This window comes from Salmo trutta, chromosome 5, assembly GCF_901001165.1.
Source record: "Salmo trutta chromosome 5, fSalTru1.1, whole genome shotgun sequence".
Taxonomy (NCBI): domain Eukaryota; kingdom Metazoa; phylum Chordata; class Actinopteri; order Salmoniformes; family Salmonidae; genus Salmo; species Salmo trutta.
The window spans coordinates 6,616,893-6,641,637 of record NC_042961.1 but is presented as its reverse complement, the minus strand read 5'-3'; the positions used below and the strand labels follow the sequence as shown (position 1 = coordinate 6,641,637).

The window sequence follows — 24,745 nt, the reverse complement described above, 5'->3', positions numbered from 1 at the left end:
CTATCCCATAATAAGTAATGGGAAAGTAACCTGTTTAATAGTCCTGCTGAAGGAATGTTACCTTGATAAATGTATCGAGAAGAGATTGTTTCAACGTTTCCTCAATGAAAGAACACATTGAGAAAAGGTTGTGGTAATGTTAGTTACCCTACTGACATTGTGTCAACGTTAACTCAAAGAGAACAGTGTTATTAAAAGGATGTGCTAAGGTTATCTCTGTGAAAGAGATCATTGTGTAAAGCTTGTGTTAATGTTGTGTCAATGTTACCTCGATGAAGGACCTCATGGAGAAGAGGTTGGCCAGCATGGTGGAGAGGCCCTGGGCCAGACAGCTCTGAGCTATGAAGCCAGCCTTCAGCTCTGCTAGACAGATAGCATCATCCCCCTCCTTCCAGTTCCAGCTAGGAATGTTGAGCAGGTGAGCCTACACACACACACACACACACACGCACGCACGCACGCACACACACACACACACACACACACACACACACACACACACACGCACGCACACACACACACACACACACACACGTGTTTGAACCATGGTTATTATTATGAGCATCATTGCAGTTAGAGTAGGAGTGACGTGCTGACCCTACCTTGTTATGGTATTGTAACATCTGAGTGATAATTCGTATCTTGGGGGAATAGTTCTTGATAGAGATGACCCTACAAATTCAAAACATTTTTAACATATACTGTATACACAGTCCTTTCTCCAGATTTTCATCATCATCATCATTATTACCTCATGATGTTGGAGGCGTCTTCAGCATCGGGATCTGGACAGTACTTATTAGCCAGAATCAGACAGGCGTCTGCTGACTCAATCTATACAGGGAACGATGACGGATTACAGATAGAGAATACACACCAGAAACCCTCTCACCTTCAAACATCACAACGTTTCAACCCCAGATTGATCTTCCTCAGGTCAAATATTACAACGTTTCAACTCCAGATTGATCTTCCTCAAGTCAAATATTACAACGTTTCAACTCCAGATTGATCTTCCTCAGGTCAAATATTACAACGTTTCAACCCCAGATTGACCTTCCTCAGGTCAAATATTACAACGTTTCAACCCCAGATTGATCTTCCTCAGGTCAAATATTACAACGTTTGAACTCCAGATTGATCTTCCTCAGGTCAAATAATAAAACATTTTTATGTAATGTAGCTGACGCAACAGATCAGAACATTCAGCTTAAAATGTTAATCAACTATTAGGCTATTTCTTCACATTGTAAGCGCAGCAATGCGTACATGGTAGAAGTCTATAATCGCGGATGTTCCATTAGTGGAAAACACCATTATTAAAATTGACCAGAAAAGCAATTATGCATGTAATGCTTTTATTATAAAGGTGCATTTTTATGGTGAAAATGATCTTCCCCAAACTTGAAACTCACGTACTGCTTATGTATGCCAGTTAGGCTGTACACCCCTTGTATAGTGGATTAAATGTGCTTAATTAAAAAAGTTATTTGGCCACTTTAGTTATGATACAAGCCTTATTAAAACATATACGCCTATGGGCTAGGCTACATGAGGTGTGCGACTATGATTCGAACAAGTAGCAAAAAAAGGCTTTGTTTCTTATGCTGGGCATCATTCACAAGTGATAATATAGAATTCACAAGTGACAGGCTAATATTGTCACCCATCAGACTATTCTTGATTTAATCTTGTCTTTACATATATTAAATAATATATGTGTGATATTAGTTTTAATTTAGAATGGACCATTATCATGCACCTGTATCAAAACAGGGGCAGCAGGAAAAAATACATGTCATCTATGCACTTAAATAGCGAATGGAGGACGCTTTTCCCCGTGGTTTATTGTCATGCCAGCCAGGTAGGCTATACTCCTGTTGTAAAGGTAAAACAATTTGCTTAATATTAGGAACATTTAGTAATAAATATAGTAGCCCAGCCTACAGAAAGCTGATGGGTTCCTCCTCTTTTTATTAACGGCCATCACTCTGTTTTCTCTCACAATTGCATAACCTATAGAAATGTTGTGCAACATGAGCTCATGGGCTCTCATGAAGTGTTTGATTAGATTTTCAATTATATTTGCAATGATGTCAGAGTGATTAGACGCACAATAGAGCTCTGAGTACCAGGCAGTTAGCAAGTTTGGTGGCTACTAATGACCAGCAGCAGCATCAGAACTTGGAGAAGCCTAGTTACCGTGACTAAACGTCATGTGGAATTTGACTGCCTTCATGACTCGTAACAGCCCTAGATTCAACCCCAGATTGACCTTCTTCAGGTCAAACATCACAACGTTTCAACCCCAGCTTGACCTTCCTCAGGTCAAACATCACAACGTTTCAACCCCAGCTTGACCTTCCTCAGGTCAAATATTACAACATTTCAACCCCAGCTTGACCTTCCTCAGGTCAAATATCACAACATTTCAACCCCAGCTTGACCTTCCTCAGGTCAAATATCACAACATTTCAACCCCAGATTGACCTTCCTCAGGTCAAATATCACAACATTTCAACCCCAGATAGACCTTCCTCAGGTCAAAGCAAAGATCCAACTTGGATCGAAACGTTGTCACTCTTACAAGGTGGTATGAGGAGTATTGGCCTTTTTTCTTGTTGTGTTTTTCATGCATAGCCTTTCACCCTGTAACTACATTATAGTGGAATATGATGCATAACAGCAGTACATGCTAGTACAGTACCTTGACTCTGGCCAGATCGTGAGGGTTGAGAACAGATCCCTGGTAGAACTCTACCTGGGTAAAGTGGCGTTTAAACAAGGCTTCCAGCTCAAGATTAGGGGAAATACTACAGGGGCACACAGAGGGGGGAGAAAAACAAACAGAGAGAGAGGGCAGAGAGAGAGAGGAGAGCGGGGGGAGGCAGAGTTAGGACACAAATACAAGTTGCGATTTGAAGTTTACTCATGAGAGAAAGAACAATTTCCTATGCTTTATGTTGACATTATTTTGTGTTTAATTACGCTGCGTAATGGTTCAAAGTGAGGTAGTGAAAACATTCACTTACTTATGGAGAAAAACAATTTCTACATTGACATCATCCCTGTCCTTGTGTAGGAAGTCTTTGAGGAAGTTGGAGACACTTTCGAGCGTAATATGACCACAAACCACAATGTGCCTGGAGAAGGGGGGGAGAAATCCATTTGAGCGAGGCAACATAAATCACAACCAACACTGGCACGCCTCAAAAAGAACAAACATCATTCAAAGCACTCACAACTCTAATTCCCAATAAAAAACGATTTTGTGTCTTTTGAAAACTAGCCATGACTTTTAGTGTTTTTTTTTCTTCAGTAAAAGCAATCCCCACAAAAGTGAACACTGTATTTTATTTTATTTGTAATTTTTTTTAGGGGGGGTAAATCTGACATGGCATGTGAAATGAAAACCCTGAGCTTTGAACCACTTTAAAGTGACCTCAAATATAATCACACAGTACACTTTCTGGTTTTAATTGTCATCAGTTCTCAATAAGGAAACCGTCCTCTTGTGCCAAACCGAACCTGTGAGAGCCGAATACATGTTGACAAAGACATGTACATCAATACGCGCACGTGTTCATACAAGGCATTACTAAAAGCCTTCTAAAGTGATTTCTGGGTCTGGGGCTGACAGGACCTCTAAACAGGACTTGTTCACGTGTGGATGGCAGGATACTGTGTTTCAGTGGAGTTGAGTTCTATGTTAGACAGAGAGCACTGCTGAATTGAGGAGGAGGATAGATTCGGGACAGATAGGGGATTGCTGGGTTTGTGACCTTGTTTGTTCCATGGTTCCACTCTGGGCTTCAGGGTCAGATGGTGATGATTCACTCCAGAGAGAGAAGATCTCAGATAGAGAGGGTTTCACAGTAACACTCAAAGGAGCTGCACTCACACCGGAAGAGATTTGAGTCAGTTGGGACAGAGATGCTGCTCCTATTCTCTGTATCATATATATTATTTTATTTAACCTTTATTTAACTAGGCAAGTCAGTTAAGAACAAATTCTTCTTTACAATGACGGCCTACATCACCAAACCCGGACGATGCTGGGCCAATTGTGCGCCGCACTATGGGACTCGGTTGTGATACAGCTTGGATTCTAACCAGGGTGTCTGAAGTGACGCCTCTAGCACTGAGATACAGTACTTTAGACCGCTGTGCCACTCGGGAGCCCCTATCAAGCCTGTTCAGGTGACTCAAAAAATGATTTTATTTCTGTTGTCCAGCTCAAAGCAGAGATACATGCAAGCTGCCCAGGGGTGGGTTTCCCAAAGCTTTCAGAGCGGAGTCGTTCCACCAATTCGGTGCCTTTTGAGATGTGTAACTTGGTGAATTAAAACTTTTGATTTCACCAAATTTTTACATTCTGTCATTAAGAGCACATGTTCAACTTAATAAAACATGTGTTATCCCATCTCAATAGGTAATAGAAAATGACTATAGTAAGTGCCTGTTAAGTGCCAAGTAAAGTAACAGGGTTGACCATAACAGGGTTGAACATTTCCTCTTAAATCAACCATAAATCCCTGTGTGACAAGGGGAATGGAAGCTTGTTTTGTGAAACAGGGAGGGGCAATTGAATGCAAGTTTCACAATATATATGTTTTAACACGTCTAGCCTGCCTATCTATGGGGTAACAGGGTCGTTTTCCACCACAAAACAGTAGAACCAGCTCAAGTGCTTTTACACTATGATTTGTTTATTACATGTTCAATATTTCTTTAAAAAATATATATTTAAAAATGAATAGTTTCACTGTATTAAAACGAGTTCAGTTCACTTAACAGGGTTGACCTTGAGGGACAGCTATTTTTTTCATTAAAATTAAATCACATTAAATAAATTAATAATAATTTATGGCTGTTAATAATAATAATAAATAATAATTTTCAGAAATGACTGTCATATCAACAAAATAACTATGGCTTTACAATGATGGTGAAAACTTTGATAAATGTTGGGGTGAAGCGGGCTAAAATCGTCCTCGAAGTCACAGAGGGTGCATAGAGGGACAAGTCAAAATGCAGAATTTTGGCACTTTAGCAAGTCTTTATTCATATTACAAATCTGATTTCTTGAATTCTCAACGTGGTCTATATTAAAGGGCACTTCACTGAATAGAAAAGGCTTTTAAAATTCTATATTGGTGCCCAATTTAAACTAAAAATATCAAAGGGACAAAAAAGCCCTCTTTTCGTGGAACGACCCAGCTAAAGTACTAGGTTGAAACACTACATAATTAAACTAATCCAGATGATTAAAGACAGTTTTAACCATTCATCTTTGCCAACGGTGTCATATGTACTTGTAGGCAAAACTAACTCAACGTCATCAAGCCAGCATTCGAAGGCAAACCGCAAATAAAGAGAAACCCAAACATACTCTCGTTGACTCCATCCTCTAGTCATCCAGGGGATTACATTGGACACAGAGACGGGTGAGCTACCCTAATTGCCCTACAAAGACCTGTAAGACAATCTGTGTAATGGCTATGGCTCTATACGCAAGCTAAAGAGATGTGGAGCAGTTAGTAACCAAATACACAGACAGTCTGACTCACTGAAGAGCTGTAGTTTGGTCTGTTCACTTTACAAGACCTAACTCAATCTGTTCTAACCAGAGATTGGAACCATTCTTTTGTTTGTTCAGTTCCACTGTTCCGAACAGCAAAATAAAGTTCTGAACCGGTTCGAACCCAAAAACAGTAACGGTTTACATTGTTCCTTTCTGTTCCTTTTTAAACCTCTAAAATCTTTTTTTGTATAAAAAAAAACAATTACTTCACCAATCACAGTGGATAGAGCAGCTTGCTGGAGCGAGCAAGCTGTAGCTGTTTACATGCATTGGATGTGAGTTGCAACTGAAATTTTGTGGGTGGGGAGAGAGCGAGAGAGGTTGGAGGAGGACGCTTGGCTTGAAGAGTATTATCTGAATTAGGCCCACAGAATTCTACCTACAGAGGAGCGGCTTCTATGAAGGAACTTTGAACTTCCGGGAGTTGGCTTAATGTTGGAACAGAGCTAGCTAGATTTTTTATTAAAAAAAATATTTCACCTTTATTTAACCAGGTAGGCAAGTTGAGAACAAGTTCTCATTTACAATTGCGACCTGGCCAAGATAAAGCAAAGCAGTTTGACACATACAACAACACAGAGTTACACATGGAGTAAAACAAACATACAGTCAATAATATAGTAGAAAAATAAGTCTATATACAAAGTGAGCAAATGAGGTGAGATAAAGGAGGTAAAGGCAAAAAAGGCCATGGTGGCAAGGTAAATACAATATAGCAAGTAAAACACTGGAATGGTAGATTTGCAGTGGAAGAAAGTGCAAAGTAGAAATAGAAATAATGGGGTGCAAAGGAGCATAATAAATAAATAAATAAATACAGTAGGGGAAGAGGTAGTTGTTTGGGCTATATTATAGATGGGCTATGTACAGGTGCAGTAATCTGTGAGCTGCTTTGACAGCTGGTGCTTAAAGCTAGTGAGGGAGATAAGTGTTTCCAGTTTTAGAGATTTTTGTAGTTCGTTCCAGTCATTGGCAGCAGAGAACTGGAAGGAGAGGCGGCCGAAGGAGGAATTGGCTTTGGGGGTGACCAGAGAGATATACATGCTGGAGCGCGTACTATAGGTGGGTGCTGCTATGGTGACCAGCGAGCTGAGATAAGGGGGGACTTTACCTAGCAGGGTCTTGTAGATGACCTGGAGCCAGTGGGTTTGGCGACGAGTATGAAGCGAGGGCCAGCCAACGAGAGCGTACAGGTCGCAGTGGGGCTTTGGTGACAAAACGGATGGCACTGTGATAGACTGCATCCAATTTATTGAATAACAAGCTTGTGTGTGCAGATCGGCACCAGAATTTAAATAAAAACACATCTTACCTTTTTGTAGTTCATAAATCCAATGTGAAATGTGATTACTATAGTATCCTTAACTAGCATTGAAAAAGATAACCCATTCTTCTCTAATTAAAAATCTCTCTCCTTAATTTCTGAATCACGCTTCTAATGTCAGTAGACTACAGTAGCCAATGCTTTGTATCGGGAGGGCCAGTATCCTACACATGAACACACACTCACAAAGATTTTCAGCTGGCAGGCAGACACTGGAATACGTTTTTGAGTGATATAGTGGGAGCTTTGCATGCCCCGGAATGTATAATAACGTTATTAACTGGTTCCCATTCATTTTAAAATAATGGTTCTGTTCCGGAACAGTATAGATCACTTTTGTTCTTGGTTCTGATTCTGTTCCTCAATAAATTTTGGTTCTGTTCCAACCAGTTACAACTCCTGGTTCTACCACACTCTGATCCAAGCCCATGTTCTCATACTGGGAGAAGATGAGACCATTAGATCATACATTAACTCCCGTTGTATATGGAGGACTCAACTGTAACAGAGTGTGAGTGAATTCTCAGGAGTGTGAATATGAATGGTAAATAAGTCTGGATCAGTTGGTGATGAAGTCCAGTCCAGATGATTGTGACCAAGTGCCATTGAAGCACATTAAGGAGCATACTGCGGTGGACAAAGGTCAGAGAGTAGACAATCTGGTGGACATAACATGATGAAAACACACAGCATGGTAGCCATTGAGCATAATATAATGATCTTTACAGATCTGCCCATCGTCCCTTTAAGCATTTAAAAGAGCAGTGATATTTACATGGTGGGCCATGGCCTGGCTATCCAGTGATGGAATGAGGCTGTGAGCTCTGTCTGGTGATATCAGATGATGAGCAGAGGTCTTAGTGAGGAGCCTGCAGCAGTTGGCAGAAGATGATGTGTTTCATTCAGGGAGACAAAAACATCAGTCATGTTTTCCTACTCCCAATGTCCAGAAGTCATCTTCAGAGGCAGAATAGAGTGTCTGGCTTTTTTGTGCCGTTGCGTTAAGAGAACACCCACACATACGGGCGTGGGCACACACACAGCTCATCTCAGACATTTCTTCTCCATGAATATATTAGTTATCTGTGGAGCTTGACAGATTTAAGCGGAACAATTGTTGGGAGTATAAACGATTCAGTTGACTTCATTAAAGGACGGACAGACCACTGATGATTACCCCTATTGGTGTGCCAGGGCTAGCATTCGAGACCACACCACAGTATCCAAGCCAAGGAAGATATTTGGCTACATATTTAAAGGAGTGGTTAGGATACATGATTCAACAATTAGATGCTTTTTTAAATTGTCATACACCAGATAGGCGAAGTGAATTGTGTTGTTTTACAGGGTCAGCCATAGAAGTAAGCCCCATGAGCAAATTAGGGTTAAGTGTCTTGCTCAAGATTTTTCCCCTTGACAGCTCTGTTATTCAAACCAGCAACCGTTCGGTTACTGGCCAAACGGAAAAAATATAACTTCCTTTAATCGTATTCAACCCTGGACTCCTCAATGAAACATCACACTTAAAAAACTAAAGTTGGGTGTACAATCACGGTGGCACAAGAACATAAATGAGAAAATATTACACACAAATACCAAGCGCTACAATAAAAGGTACACAGCATCACACCAAAATGCACAAGGGAAGTGTGAGAACGTCCATTACAGACCATGCAGGATATCAACATAGCAAACTATATCATCAGGAACACATGAAATACTTCACCACAGCAAAGACAGCTCAAACACCAGCAGAGGTCACACCATTGCTATCACTCTGATCCTTAGGCTGATACTGTAAGACGCAGAAGGAAAGGCAACAAAACACCATATTTTTGGTGTTTTCCACTCAACAGTGGACTAATGGAACGTGGTGTTGCATAAAAAACACAATTTGCCACAGAAACAAGATATATTTTGACGCTATCTAACCTGAATACTGGAGAGCATATATACTGTAATGTTATTCATGAAGGTAACGACATGTTCAGTGTCACATTAATTGGACTATTTATATATGTTAATACATGTGCATTCAATTTCTAATGCACACTAGAGGGAGCCTGCTGTACATATTATATAATATGTGTGACAGGGATGAGAGTCTCCAGGTCTCCACATCGCAGGCTGCTAGCCCTCACAGGCCCTCATAGAACACATTCAGAGTACTGCAGGGTTCAGCCAGGGTTTAGGCCAGTTTCCACACCAGCCCCTCTGTTTCAGTGGGGACTAACGGAAACCACAGAGCCGTTATGAAAATCACAGAGCCCTAATGAGAACCACAAGGCCGTGAGTGCAGCTTTAGCTTTTTCCTTCGTCAAAATGTGTACTCTCGAGAGGAAACCATTATGACAAATGTGTTTGTATATGTGTCATGATCTATAGTATACATATACAATATGAACACATGCATACAGTATTTAACATAATAACACACAGATCCTGATGCCTCTGTGATTGGCTGGCTGAAGTGAGGGCCTGATTACTACCACATGTATACATGTACATTAAAGCCAGAGAGAAGGAGAAGCAGAGGGGGAGAAAGAGAAAAATAGAGAAGGAGAGAGGAAAAGGGGAGGGACAGAGAGAGAGAGGGCAAGAAATGGTGAAAGGGGGAAAGAGGGAGTGTGTGTGAAAGGGGGAGTGAGGGAGAGGTGGAACGAGGGGGAGTCGGCAGTTTTGACAAACCCTTCTCTCATTACCCCGTCAGTGAATGGAGACGCAGGGCGCCAGACAAAAATAACATATCATCAATCGTGTCTCACTAACGTGGAAACAGCTTCAAACAAAGACTGGTTTCTAATAGCTCTCTCTCTACTGTGGAATGTCAGTATGTATGGGTCACTGACAGCCCTGCGTGACCATGCAGAGAGGAAGGGGGTGGGTGAGAGAGAGAGAGAGAGAGAGAGAGAGAGAGAGAGAGAGATGAAGGGGGAGAATGTAGAGAAAGAGGGAGAAAAAGAAAGACAGAAGGGAAATGGTAAGATAGAAAATATAATGAAGGTGAAATAGAGAAAGAGAGAGATAAAGAGAGAAAGAGATGCAGGAAGTCTCTCTATCCTGCTGAGCTAAACTATGAGGAGCAGTGAGGTTAGTCTGTGTCTAACTATGAGGCTAGTTAGTCCATGTGCTGTGATGAGCTGTTGAGCCAGTGAAGATTGAGCCACAGAACCAGGGATTCAGCCACAATACACACACACACACACACACACCACAACCTCTGGCCAACACAACTACGGCCACACAAACCAAACGACGGGACACCAAAAAACCAAGCGGGCAAAGCAAGCCAAGAGCAATCGCGAGCCTCCAATGAGAGCGAGGCATCCAGCATTCAGGGTGTAGGAGCTGACTGAAGATCAGGGCCAGAGTCATGTCGAGCAGAGGTGATGCGGCTGGCGGTGACAAGACAGGAAGTTTAGCTTTTTGTACAGTTTGCCATGGGAACCATGAAACGTGAAAAAGCCAACGGAGGGGAGTTCAGGTCAGAGTTCATGCAGATAAATTATGCAAATAAATACAAATAAAAAGCATGTCTCATGCGGAGTAACTCAAGCAAAATGAAAGCAAGAAAATAATATCCTGTAATGTCATTGAGATTGATGATGCTTCTAAAAGAATATCCTGTAATGTCATTGAGATTGATGATGCTTCTAAAAGAATATCCTGTAATGTCATTGAGATTGATGATGCTTCTAAAAGAATATCCTGTAATGTCATTGAGATTGATGATGCTTCTAAAAGAATATCCTGTAATGTCATTGAGATTGATGATGCTTCTAAAATAATATCCTGTAATGTCATTGAGATTGATGATGCTTCTGAAAGAATATCCTGTAATGTCATTGCGATTGATGATGCTTCTAAAAGAATATCCTGTAATGTCATTGAGATTGATGATGCTTCTAAAAGAATATCCTGTAATGTCATTGAGATTGATGATGCTTCTAAAAGAATATCCTGTAATGTCATTGAGATTGATGATGCTTCTAAAATAATATCCTGTAATGTCATTGAGATTGATGATGCTTCTAAAAGAATATCCTGTAATGTCATTGAGATTGATGATGCTTCTAAAAGACCACCAATAATAATGCAGTTGAGGATTATATTTTTTTCTATTTTCTTGTGAAGCAGAAACGTGTACTTTTTTACAGCAGATAGTAGGGGTTTCATGACTAGTTATTTTACAATGATGTATCATCATGATCCTGATTCGTCCTTATAATGAGAGCACAATTGGAGGAATGTCATTGGACGGTTTCAGAATTAAGAAGTAGGACAACACATATTAATAGCATATGTCTACAATGTAGTCATGAAAGCTCTAGTTTAAATTAATTAAGATGCAGCACATAGGATGTTTCAAAGTAAAAAATAAAAAACAAAAGCACAAGGATGGACTTCAGGTGAGCACTGAGTGAGGGACAGACATAGAGAGAGAGAGATTAGATAAGCGAGACAGGGAGAGAGTGAGACAGGGAGAGAAAGAGAGAAAATTTAGAGAAAAATAGAGAGTAAAGTGACATGGACATGTGTCCTTATGGCCAAGGTCTCCAGTCACGCAGTGTGACTACAGTAATGGTAATTTGGAGAATCAACCCCCCATACCATTCTAAACCTGAGGGGGGCGCACTCGAGTCACACAAACACACCTTGTCTGGATTTGGACTTACTTTCTGCCTCGTGTTGAGTTATAACTCCCTCCGTATTTCTTCCGATTAAGGATGAGAGCAGCAATTTCTGGCACGTAGCGAGCAAACATGGCCTACATGCATGAAACAGAAAAAAGAAAAGGGCATGCAGAAAGGGTTCTACCGCGTACAAGGAAAGACAGCAGAACCTTCCGGAAAATACTTACTTTCTCCCATTAACCGCACTATAGGAACCACCATATTTCTTGCGGTTTCCTATTAACTCTATGATTTCAGGGACGTAGCTGGCAAACATGGCCTAAGGAGAAGATAGGAGACACAAGAAGAGACTAAAGAAGACACTAGGCCATAGAGGGGGTGGAGGGGAAGCCGTCTAGCGGGCGCTTAAATCCAAACAGAGTTCTGGGTGACAAAAATACTTCTTAGGATATCAGATATCAAATAAATGTGCAAATGCTGAAAAACTGGGGGGATGTTAGTGTCCAGAAGTTTCTCTTGTAGTTCTCACTCAGCATTGACACTTTAAAGAAGAGAACAAACTAAGAGATGTCTTGCCCAATCAATGTTTTAAAAAATAATTTTGTTGTAAAATCAAAAGAAAATATTTGTATTAAGAAAACCCCAGTTTTTAAGGGTCATGGGTTTTGGGAAGAAAAAATAAAAAGTGTAAATATCGCCACAGCCGACCAACAATGGTCGATCTGAAATAGCATCCAAAATATCTGGAAGTGGCAAAGAGAGGTGGGAAAAAAACCTATGTGCCATGTTTTGTCCAACAAACACCAATGATGTGGCAGGTTGATTTTAGCAGGCCGGCCTGATGGTCCACAGCTGCAAAACACATTAAGACTCATTTGGAGGGCAGTGGGAATGAGCTGGATGCATTTGGCAAAGTGTTGCAGCTTGTTGTCCTGAAGTACAGTACTTCTCTTTTCCTGCCTATGTCAATGTCAATATCATGCTAGCACTGTTTAGTTTTTTTTGATGACTGTTTAGCGCTTTGCTAGCCATTTAGCTACCCACTATCTAACTGTTAAGCTATTTGCAAAACGTTGAGCGGTTTGCTAACTATTTAGCTATTCACAAACCTTTGAGCCGTTCGCTAACTGTATATCTATTCAAACCTTTGAGCTGTTTGCTAACTGTATAGCTATTCAAACCTGTGGGCCGTTTGCTAACTGTATAGCTATTCAAACCTGTGAGCCGTTCGCTAACTGTATAGCTGTTCAAACCTTTGAGCTATTCGCTAACTGTATATCTATTCAGACCTTTGAGCCGTTCGCTAAATGTATAGAGCTGTTTGCTAACAGTTGAGCTATCCACTAACTGTTGAGCTGTTTGCTAACAGTTGAGCTATCCACTAACTGTTGAGCTGTTTGCTAACAGTTGAGCTATCCACTAACTGTTGAGCTGTTTGCTAACCGTTTAGCTATCCATTAATTGTTGAGCTGTTTGCTAACAGCTGAGCTATCCACTAACTGTTGAGCTGTTTGCTAACCATTTAGCTATCCATTAATTGTTGAGCTGTTTGCTAACTGTATAGCTATTCAAACCTTTGAGCTATTCGCTAACTGTATATCTATTCAAACCTTTGAGCCGTTCGCTAACTGTATAGCTATTCAAACCTTTGAGCCGTTCGCTAACTGTATAGATACCCACAAACTGTTGAGCTGTTTGCTAACAGTTGAGCTATCCACTAACTGTTGAGCTGTTTGCTAACCGTTTAGCTATCCATTAATTGTTGAGCTGTTTGCTAACAGCTGAGCTATCCACTAACTGTTGAGCTGTTTGCTAACCGTTTAGCTATCCATTAATTGTTGAGCTGTTTGCTAACCATTTATCTATCCATTCATTGTTGAGCTGTTTGCTAACTGTATAGAAGCAGACCTGCTGCTGCTAACCCTGAATGGCCTTTAGACATAGTAACACACTTCCTTTATTTTATTACATCTCTATGACAACCACATGGCACACTCTCTAACAGCTGGAGGGGGGGGTCATCATCTACCTGATCATATGAGATGGATGGCGTTATAGGCTAATAGTCCAAACTAACGGACATCGGTTTAGCTGCAGTGAGCCCCTTTTCCTCTAGGGGGTGTTGGTGTGACTGTGGTTAAACGTCAGGGGTGAAAAAGAGCTGCAGTCGCTATGGTAACACTCAGGCTGGCCTAGGCCTGGTCTTCCTGCCACTGTGTTTGTTGGAATAGTGGGGAGGGACACGAGAGGAAGGGAGTAGTCCTGAGATTGCTTTAATAAGAAGAACGGCAACAACAACATTATCAGGTTGCAGGTGTAGTACATTATCTTATAACTACTCTTCAGACCAATACAACCCACACGCTATAGGAAGGGGGACAAGGGGAAAAACTACAGTACCCTGATACAGACAAATAACATTGATAGTAGTGTAAGCAGGTAGGTACACTGTACATATCTAAATAGGTACAGTGAGGGAAAAAAGTATTTGATCCCCTGCTGATTTTGTACGTTTGCCCACTGACAAAGAAATGATCAGTCTATAATTTTAATGGTAGGTTTATTTGAACAGTGAGAGACAGAATAACAACAAAAAAATCCAGAAAAACGCATGTCAAAAATGTTAGAAAATGATTTGCATATTAATGAGGGAAATAAGTATTTGACCCCCTCTCAATCAGAAAGATTTCTGGCTCCCAGGTGTCTTTATACAGGTAACTAGCTGAGATTAGGAGCACACTCTTAAAGGGAGTGCTCCTAATCTCAGTTTGTTACCTGTATAAAAGACACCTGTCCACAGAAGCAATCAATCAATCAGATTCCAAACTCTCCACCATTGCCAAGACCAAAGAGCTCTCCAAGGATGTCAGGGACAAGATTGTAGACCTACACAAGGCTGGAATGGGCTACAAGACCATCGCCAAGCAGCTTGGTGAGAAGGTGACAACAGTTGGTGCGATTATTCGCAAATGGAAGAAACACAAAAGAACTGTCAATCTCCCTCGGCCTGGGGCTCCATGCAAGATCTCAACTCGTGGAGTTGCAATGATCATGATAACGGTGAGGAATCAGCCCAGAACTACACGGGAGGATCTTGTCAATGATCTCAAGGCACCTGGGACCATAGTCACCAAGAAAACAATTGGTAACACACTACGCCGTGAAGGACTGAAATCCTGCAGCGCCCGCAAGGTCCCCCTGCTCAAGAAAGAACATATATACATGCCCGTCTGAAGTTTGCCAATGAACATCTGAATGATTCAGAGGACAACTGGGTGAAAGTGTTGTGGTCAGATGAGACCAAAATGGAGCTCTTTGGCATCAACTCAACTCGCCGTGTTTGGAGGAGGAGGAATGATGCCTATGACCCCAAGAACACCATCTCCACCGTCAAACATGGAGGTGGAAACATGCTTTGGGGGTGTTTTTCTGCTAAGGGGACAGGTCAACTTCACCACATCAAAGGGACGATGGACGGGGCCATGTACCATCAAATCTTGGGTGAGAACCTCCCCTCAGCCAGGGCATTGGAAATGGGTTGTGGATGGGTATTCCAGCATGACAATGACCCAAAACACACGGCCAAGGCAACAAAGGAGTGGCTCAAGAACAAGCACATTAAGGTCCTGGAGTGGCCTAGCCAGTCTCCAGACCTTAATCCCATAGAAAATCTGTGGAGGGAGCTGAAGGTTCAAGTTGCCAAATGTCAGCTTCGAAACCTTAATGACTTGAAGAAGATCTGCAAAGAGGACTGGGACAAAATCCCTCCTGAGATGTGTGCAAACCTGGTGGCCAACTACAAGAAACGTCTGACCTCTGTGATTGCAAACAAGGGTTTTGCAACCAAGTACTAAGTCCCTTTAAGAGTGTGCTCCTAATCTCAGCTCGTTACCTGTATAAAGACACCTGGGAGCCAGAAATCTTTCTGATTGAGAGGGGGTCAAATACTTATTTCCCTCATTAAAATGCAAATCAATTTATGACATTTTTTACATGCGTTTTTCTGGATTTTGTTGTTGTTATTCTGTCTCTCACTGTTCAAATAAATCTACCATTAAAATGATAGACTGATCATTTATTTGTCAGTGGGCAAACGTACAAAATCAGCAGGGGATCAAATACTTTTTTCCCTCACTGTAAGCTTAACAGTACTATGTATACATTGCTAAACTATCATAAAGCTACATTTCAAAATACTTTACAGGTAATAATGTTGAGTAAGACATTGAAGTCTAAAGTATCGTTTACTGATTTTGCTGTCTGGTTTAACAGTTATATCGTGTGAAAATGGAGACAGGCAGGTTGAGGGTGGGGGGGAGGGGGGCAAGGGGGAGGAGGGGAGAGAAAAATGTTGTTTTACCAAACCCCCGAGGATGAAGAAGACCATGAACAGACGTCCCAGGGTGGTTTTTGCATAGACGTCCCCGTAGCCCACTGTTGACATAGTGACCATGAGCAAGTAGACACATTCCCAATAGGAAAGTGACTGGGAATTTTGGAAGTTTTCCCAAGGATCCCCTGAGTTTTCCACCTAGAAACGGGAGCGGGAAGGAGATTTGAACAGGGTAGAATGTCAGTCAGAAGCAAAAACGTTGGAAGAATTTTGATCACAACCTCTGAAGCAGGTTCTAAAGGTTCATCCTACCACCAACATGGTCTTAAGAGTCAATCAAACCAGCATTGCAGAGTATACACAGTAGCCAACAAACATGTCTTCCCACGGATGAATACATTTCCTGCGTGGTTGAGGATGCTGTAACACTACCGAGTACCTCCTCCACTGGTTAGTGCCTCCAGTTCGGAACGACTGAACTGAACACGACATGGTTCTGACACTTAGGGCAGCAGTTTGCAAACAAAGGCCCTGCATACAACCTTCTCAATACAAGTTTGATTGAATCTGGCCCTGGTGAACTGATGTGCTTCCATTCTAATCTGATAAGCAGGATTTCTGGAACCTTAATATTGATCTAATGCTGCCATCTAGTGTCAGGAGGTTAGCGGTATCCACCTGCATGTTCTAATGCTGTATTGGTTGGTGTGTTACTGCACTGTTGGTTGAGCCATTGATATAAATGTACTGATAACTTGAGCCAGCTGTTTGTAAGAAATAACAGAAAAAGTGAAAAAAGGTCAGATTTGATTAAATGATCAGTAGTTTTACTGATAAAAAGGCCGGACATTGATCTGTAGTTCTACTGATATAAAGGACAGACATTGATCTGTAGTTCTACTGATATAAAGGACAGACATTGATCTGTAGTTCTACTGATTGATTAAAGCGCCCCTAACTCTTCATCATCACATGGAAACACCCTCTATTGGCCGGTCCGAAGGCAATCCCTAGCCCCCTCCACTCGGGTGGCAGCACATCTGAACTGGGTGGGTGGGGGCTACACGAAGACGGCGCCCACCTAGCCTTTTTAACTAACATGCTGATTCCCAAATCAAGCCCTGGCCCCTACCCCCTAGGCCCTGCTGTGGATCTGAGAAGATCGGATAGGTTTAAGCAATATGGTAAATTGCTGCTTCACCTTGCCTTCAGATAGGCTGGGAATTTCCATATAGTTGCGGGCACAGAAAATGTTGTATTTTGGTACTGGCAGAACTATTGCCACAATGGGTGTGCAACACGGTGCTCTAGGGTATCCCAGCGATAGTTTGACACAAAAACACCTGTAGAGCAGTGCAGGGTTTAAAAAATATACAATCTAACTTTTTAGTGCACACAACTGTATACAATTAGTTCCGTATTGCTTACATACCTATCCGATCGTTTCAAACTTACAGGAGTGCCCAGGGGGTAGGGGGAAGGGGTTGGTCTGGGACCTTTCAGCACTCCAGATCTGCCACACATCCAGGGGGAAGGGAGGGGCTAGAGGTTGTTTTCGGACCAAGCATTAGGAGTTCTCACCTCCCTTACTCCCCCTGTAGCCCAGCCCCCCCGCCCGGCCACTTACCAAATGTATGAATCCGGCAGCTGTTAGCCATGTGCTTATGAAGATGGAACACAGGTTCACCAGCTTGATGGAATTGCTGGGTAGAATAAGAACCATAAACATCTCTCAAAGAGATCCAGACCAGGTAAGGGTGACAGAAAGAGAATAATGTAATGGGAGAGGTTCATCTACTGGGTCTGAGGTGGTGAGGCTAGAAAACACCTGGTTTAGGTTGTAAAGTACAGTACTGTCCTGTACATGTACTCTCTGCTCCTGTCATTATTTTATCATTACGTCAAGTTCTGTCTTTATGTCTGGCACTGTATGCCAGTAAGATACAAAAGAAAATGTCTAAGTATTATAATAAATCATTTTTTTTAAAGACGTGCTATTCGGTTCTCTTTCTCTATGCCAGGAAATGAATGGGACTGTGGGTCTCTAGGGGGTGGGATCAGGTCAAAAACAAAAATGCACCCAAACAAACATAAAATGAATTAAGCTGAAAGGGATTACTCTATTGAACTGCTAAGGCACATTATGTCATAACAGCTTGGAATGCTGTTGCCAGCACTCTACCCATCATCTTGTGTTGTTTTTCCTACATATAGTCAACAGCTACCGCAGTGTCTGTTCTTGCCCTGCTGTAATAGGGAACGTGTCATGCTTTAGTTCAGGATCTGTCTACATTCATCATACACTCTCTCTTTCACTTTTTATCTCTCTCCCTCCCTCCCTCTCTACCTATCTCTCCTTTACCTACGTTAGTGCTGAACCACAGAAAGAGAGGATTACTGTACATTACTCAACGACTCTGTGTTTACAGTGTCAACAGTCCAGAAGGGAGAGAAGAGGCACGCTGGGCCAAACAGTCATCTAGAGAAAACCTCAGTGACACTTTACTGGACAGTCCTGCTATTTACCCAGCCACTACATGGGAAAACGAAAGTTAAAATACATAGTTATTACATAACAATTTCAGAAGACATGAGTGAGATTCATTGGAGCTACTATACAATGTGTCCCATGTGGCTCAGTTGGGACAGCATGGCGCTTGCAACACTATGGTTGTGGGTTCGATTCCCATGGTGGACCAGTATGAAAAAGCACAAAATGCACTCACTACTGCAAGTCGCTCTAGATAAGAATGTCTGCTAAATGACAAAAATGTACATGTAAAATTTGTTTTAGTTGCTTGAATGAAATCATTTGTAAAAGTGATGAGGAATCCCCCTTTCCCTGCATGCTTTGAAGTTGTTACCACTTAAGTTGAAATATCTAAGTCTGGAACAGGACTGTAAAATAAAGTGTCACCCTGGTGCCTAGACAAAGAGCAAACCTGAGCCGAGCTTCTATGTCAGATGGACTCTGGAGATAGTTGGTGTGGTGCTACCATGCTGGAGTGGTGGCGGTAGTCCAATGAAAGCTCTAATACTTACCTTGTTTTTAAGATATTCAAGAACTGTAAAATTTCAGAGAACTGTATCAATCTCAAGGCTCTCAGGAATCTTAAACCTGAGAGAGAGAGAGAGAGAGAGAGAGAGAGAGAGAGAGAGAGACAGAGAGAGAGAGAGACAGAGAGAGAGAGACAGAGAGAGAGAGACAGAGAGAGAGAGAGAGAGAGAGAGAGAGACAGAGAGAGAGAGCGAGAGAGAGAGAGAGAGAGAGAGAGAGAGAGTGAGAGAGAGAGAGACAGAGAGAGAGACAGAGAGAAAAAGATATTAATGAATGTTAATCATCATACAAAATATAAAACGATGGTGTTTTATGCACATCCAACATCACACAAGAGCTGACCATAAAAACGATATGACAATACCGGACAGAACAAAAACACCTGAGAAAGTCCATGTTAGTCAAAAGATTGCCAATATATCACCAAAATATTTAGTAAGAAATCTCGTGTGGGCATTGCCCGGAATTTGCCTGCACAGCAGGAAATGCAAACTTTGAGTGTATCCAAGGTTTAAAAAGTAAAGTTTGTAATTTCCAATTTAAAATGTCAGACTTCATTTGCCCTAATGAAAAATGTATCAACCCCTACAAAAAATGTCCATTAATTTTAATCTTGCTGTAGCAAACTGGCTCAAATGAAGATCCCACATCTGTACGTTAATCAAACATACAGTACTGTATTCTTCATATATACATACACTAACTACCGTTCAAAAGTGTGGGGTCACTTAGAAATGTCCTTGTTTTTGAAAGAAAAGCAATTTTTTTTGTTAATTAAAATAACATCAAATTGATCAGAAATACAGTGTAGACATTGTTAATGTTGTAAATGACTATTGTAGCTGGAAACTGCAGATTTTTAATGGAATATCTACACAGGCGTACAGAGGCCTATTATCAGCAACCATCACTCCTGTGTTCCAATGGCACGTTGTGTTAGCTAATCCAAATGTATCATTTTAAAAGGCTAATTAATCATTAGAAAAACCTTTTGCAATTATGTTAGCACAGCTGAAAACTGTTGTTCTGATTAAAGAAGCAATAAAACTGTCCTTCTTTGACTAGTTGAGTATCTGGAGCATCAGCATTTGTGGTTTTGATTACATGCTCAAAATGGCCAGAAACAAAGAACGTCAACAGTGAAGAGACGACTCCGGGATACTGGCATTCTAAGCAGAGTTCCTCTGTCCAGTGTCTGTGTTCTTTTGCCCATCTTAATCTTTTCTTTTTATTGGCCAGTCTGAGATATGGCTTTTTCTTAGAAGGCCAGCATCCCGGAGTCGCCTCTTCACTGTTGACGTTGAGACTGGTGTTTTGCGGGTACTATTTAATGAATCTGCTAGTTGAGGACTTGTGAGGCATCTGTTTCTCAAACTAGACACTCTAATGTACTTGTCCTCTTGCTAAGTTGTGCACCGGGGCCTCCCACTCTTTCTATTCTGGTTAGAGCCAGTTTGCGCTGTTCTGTGAAGGGAGTAGTACACAGCGTTGTACGAGATCTTCAGTTTCTTGGCAATTTCTCACATGGAATAGCCTTCATTTCTCAGAACAAGAATAGACTGACGAGTTTCAGAAGAAAGGTCTTTGTTTCTGGCCATTTTGAGCCTGTAATCGAACCCACAAAAGCTGATGCTCCAGATACTCAACTAGTCAAAGAAGGCCAGTTTTATTGCTTCTTTTATCAGATCAACAGTTTTCAGCTGTGCAAACATAATTACAAAAGGGTTTTCTAATGATCATTTAACCTTTTAAAATGATAAACTTGGATTAGCAAACACAACGTGCCATTGGAACACAGGAGTGATGGTTGCTGATAATGGCCCTCTGTACGCCTATGTAGATATTCCATAAACAAATCTGCTGTTTCCAACTACAATAGTCATTTACAACATTAACAATGTCTACACTGTATTTCTGATCAATTTTATTGGACATTTCTAAGCGACCCCAAACTTTTGAACGGTAGTGTACAGTAGATATACTTTGTGATTTGTAGCCTCTAAGGTGGCTATATTAGGAACACCTGATCTTTCCATGCTAGACTGACCAGGTGAATCCAGGTGAAATATATGATCCCTTATAGATGTCACTTGTTAAATCCACTTCAATCAGTGTAGATGAAGGGGAGGAGACAGGTTAAAGAAGGATTTTTAAGCCTTGAGACAATTAAGACATGGATTGTGTACATGTGCCATTCAGAGGGTCAATGTGCAATACAAAACATTTAAGTACCTTTGAAAGGGTATGGTAATAGGTGCCAGGCGCACTGGTTTGAGTCAAGAACTGCAACGCAGCTGAGTTTTTTACACTCAACAGTTTCCCGTGTGTATCAGGAATGGTCCACCACTTAAAGGCCATCCAGCCAAGTTGACAACTGTGGGAAGCATTGGAGTCAAAATGGGCCAGCATCCCTGTGGAAAGCTTTCGACACCTTGTAGAGTCCATTCCTCGATGAATTGAGGCTGTTCTGAGGGCGAAAGGAAGGGGGGGGCGAGTTTGTGCCCTACATGTGTATCTGTCGGATTCCAAAATGAGCTCACCCAGAGATTAAAGAAACAATGCAACACCTGCCTCAATATCAGTTTACATAACACCAATATATTTCCATGCTCTGATTCACTGTGTGTGTGTGTGTGGTGTGTGTGTGGTGTGTGTGTGAATGGGTTGATGGAGAAATTTACACCAGTAGTGACTTAGGTTAACAGAGAAGGGCAGGCCGATGTTGACCAGATTAACTTTGAAACATTTCCTTGAAGTCTAATCTCTCATGGACACACTGTACATACGTAACATGGTGTTGTAGCATCTGACCATTTGGACAAATTACGATTTTACAAGGGTTCGCGTCCTCCGAATATTAGAAGGGGAGATTTGACCCACACACTGGACTGAAACGTCTGTTTAGGGGGTGGAGACTTCTCAAGTCTGGTTAGTATATTTTTTTCATACATCTACCCCCAGAAAGTAATCGAGCGTCTGACGCAATTAACACAAGATTTTAGTTTTGGGTATGCAAGATTACATGAAGTCTAATCTCTTTGTGTTTTTAGATCTGTTTAAAGTTTCATTCATGGTGTAAACAGATACATTCTGTAAACACAAGTCTTAGTGAGACAATTTACAGCTACCACAAACATTTAGTATACCTGGCCCATGCGGGAATCAAACCCACGACCCAGATGCTACAAACATGATTTTCCAACAAACTAAGCTATTCCATTGAATTCCTCCGCTGCTGTTCGTTACATACTTCAGTCTGACTGACATCATCAGAGTCGTTTGTGGTGACGTCTAAATTAGGGGTGTTGTACAAAACAAAGTAATCAGCGATTGGATCAGCTCTAACTAATGGTGAATTTTCAAAACGTTGCTTTACCCATGTGTGTTCTGGCTCTGGCCCAACCCATTGGTTTCTGGGACCAATCAGACAGTCTATAACGTATTTCCATTCTAGAAATCGTAGGGGAGGTACTCAGATCCAGACTCATTGCGGAGAAGAAACTAACGGGCGTGGCGTAGCATTTGGCTGCAGCAAGGAGTTTGGGTAGCCAGGCAACCACACGGCAGGAGCAGAGTAAAGAATAAGAATCATAACCACGGGGGATTCCATTCCCTTCACAGACCTTGGTCCTTACCGCATTTGGAGATGAACCAGATAGATGTTTGAACAGGCACCAGACCCCATTTTAAGCAGAAACATAGTTTATACAACTAGGAATCACAGACAAGACCAGACAGTTTGACTATGGCCCTAGACCTCTATTCTTACCCCATTTGGAGAGAAAGTTCAGAGAGGTCCAGAGAGCAAGATAGGGTCCCTTCTGCCTCTCCTTCTCCATAGCCACTCCACGAGGACCCAGCCTCACCCTGTACCCTTTCTGAAACAACTCTCCACACGACTTCCTTCTTCTGAACGTGTCTCCACGGGTCTCGGAGCGAGGGGCGGCGCCGCCGCGTGGACCCCGGTACATCAGGAGCTTAGTAGGGATCATCGCTATCGATCACAGATACTTAGTTATCTATTGTAGAGTCTCCGGTAGTTTCTCTTAAGGGTCCTTGTCTTTCTGAAGAGTGGAACTAAGCTTTAATTCTTCAGAAGTCTCTAGTTCTAAGGTCCAACACTGTGTGTTCAAGAGTGTCTCAAAGGAAGAGATGAAGAACTGTTTCTTGAAGGAGGAAATGGATTAAAAAATATCATTTGGAAGACAGACAAGCAGAGTTTTTCCAGGTAGAATTGCGTGCATAGAACACCTGATAAAAGGTGCAGAATCAAGTGCTGCGCGTGCAGAAGAGAACACCAGACTGAGTGACAGTCAGATAGACAGACAACGCCTCCATGTACCTGTCTGGTACAAACTGTATCCTGGTCTGGTCTGATATAAGCTGTGACACAGTAGAGGATCTGTTAATAATCTGAACGGCCCAAACAGATTTCCCTTCGCCCTCTCTGGTGCACCTACAGAGAGTCATGTGGATGTTTCTCCCACCAATAAGGGGCTGTGTTCAGAGGTGAGGCGTTTTTAAAAGTGCCTGAACCCATCCAGGGATTTAGAGAGAGAGAGAGAGAGAGAGAGAGAGAGAGAGAGAGAGAGAGAGATACACAGAGAGAGAGAGAGAGAGAGAGAGAGATACACAGAGAGAGATACACACAGAGAGAGAGAGAGAGAGAGAGAGAGAGAGAGAGAGGGATGAAGCAATAATCTGTATTTAATCACAAATGCCGTGCTGTCACTGGCAGATATCAGATATATGGGCAGTAGTTACACTACATGGGGATAAAGCTGAATGGCAGTTTGTATTGACATCAGCTCACAGCAATAGAACTATCTGTACTACTGAACAGGTAGAGCAGGAAAGAGGAAGCTAGAGTGCTAACCATTTCCCTATCAAGAACATTGGTCCTTGTTGGGCGAGTGCAACACTAGGTTTCAGGGCTAGTATGCTAACTAGCCCGCATCTGCTACACATGCAACAACCCTGCAAGGAACATCATAATAATCTGTGGGTATGTGCCAAGCCCCTTCCCCTCTGTCACGTGTCACTGACAGTAGACACACACACTGGAGTCTTTTATCAATCATCAGCCTGGGGATGACCATGTTACAACAGGGATAATACCCTGTGTTCAGGCAGTCAGGATTATAACACACACACTGATAGCATGCCAGATACTGTACTAGAGTCTGTAAGCCTCTTCAGAGATCAACACAGACTGTACGCTACCATCACCAGCAGAGAGCAGTAGTGATGTGGATCTGGAGAGACATGGATACAAAACATTAATTGACAGTACACAGGCTCCAGAAGTAATATGGGGATATTATGTAATATGGCTTTGAATTATAATGTAGAGCTATTACAACACTGCTTATACCTTCTTCTATAATGGCATTTTGCATGTCTCCATAACGCAGAAAACAATGGATTTCTTAACACTGACATCTTATTATACAGTCTAAATAGTTCCTCCTAAATTTAAACAGTCTCTAGTTACTCCTATATACAGTCTATAGTTACTCCTATAGCTATACAATATATAGTTACTCCACTATTTAACGTCTCCTTGTCACGTCCTGACCAGTAAAGGGGTTATTTGTTATTGTAGTTTGGTCAGGACGTGGCAGGGGGGTGTTTGTTTTATGTGGTTCGGGGTTTGTTGGGATATGTGTTTATGTAGAGGGGTGTTTGTTTAGAGTATTCCGGGGTTTTTGGTTATGTTCTATGTTTTGTATTTCTATGCTCTGTCTATGTTGTGTATTTCTTTGTGTTGGCCTGGTATGGCTCTCAATCAGGAACAGCTGTACATCGTTGT

The 24,745-nt window shown here is 41.7% G+C and overlaps 1 protein-coding gene across 27 annotated transcripts in view; it reads right to left on the bottom strand.

The window, feature by feature from the left end:
• LOC115193575 (calcium-activated potassium channel subunit alpha-1) overlaps positions 1-24,745 on the bottom strand; it is a 381,356-nt gene that overhangs the window by 86,291 nt on the left and 270,320 nt on the right. For 22 of the 27 annotated variants that reach the window (XM_029752332.1, XM_029752334.1, XM_029752331.1 and 19 more), the window contains exons 6-14: positions 18,918-18,993; positions 17,503-17,578; positions 15,903-16,073; positions 11,770-11,861; positions 3,033-3,143; positions 2,708-2,813; positions 752-834; positions 603-672; positions 269-424 (exon numbers count right to left, since the gene is read on the bottom strand). In XM_029752332.1, coding sequence (XP_029608192.1) covers positions 269-424; positions 603-672; positions 752-834; positions 2,708-2,813; positions 3,033-3,143; positions 11,770-11,861; positions 15,903-16,073; positions 17,503-17,578; positions 18,918-18,993 — 941 coding nt within the window. Of the gene's footprint in view, positions 1-268; positions 425-602; positions 673-751; positions 835-2,707; positions 2,814-3,032; positions 3,144-11,584; positions 11,677-11,769; positions 11,862-15,902; positions 16,074-17,502; positions 17,579-18,917; positions 18,994-24,745 lie in introns of all 27 variants that reach the window. The other 5 variants (XM_029752344.1, XM_029752346.1, XM_029752348.1 and 2 more) reach the window with 1 other exon arrangement.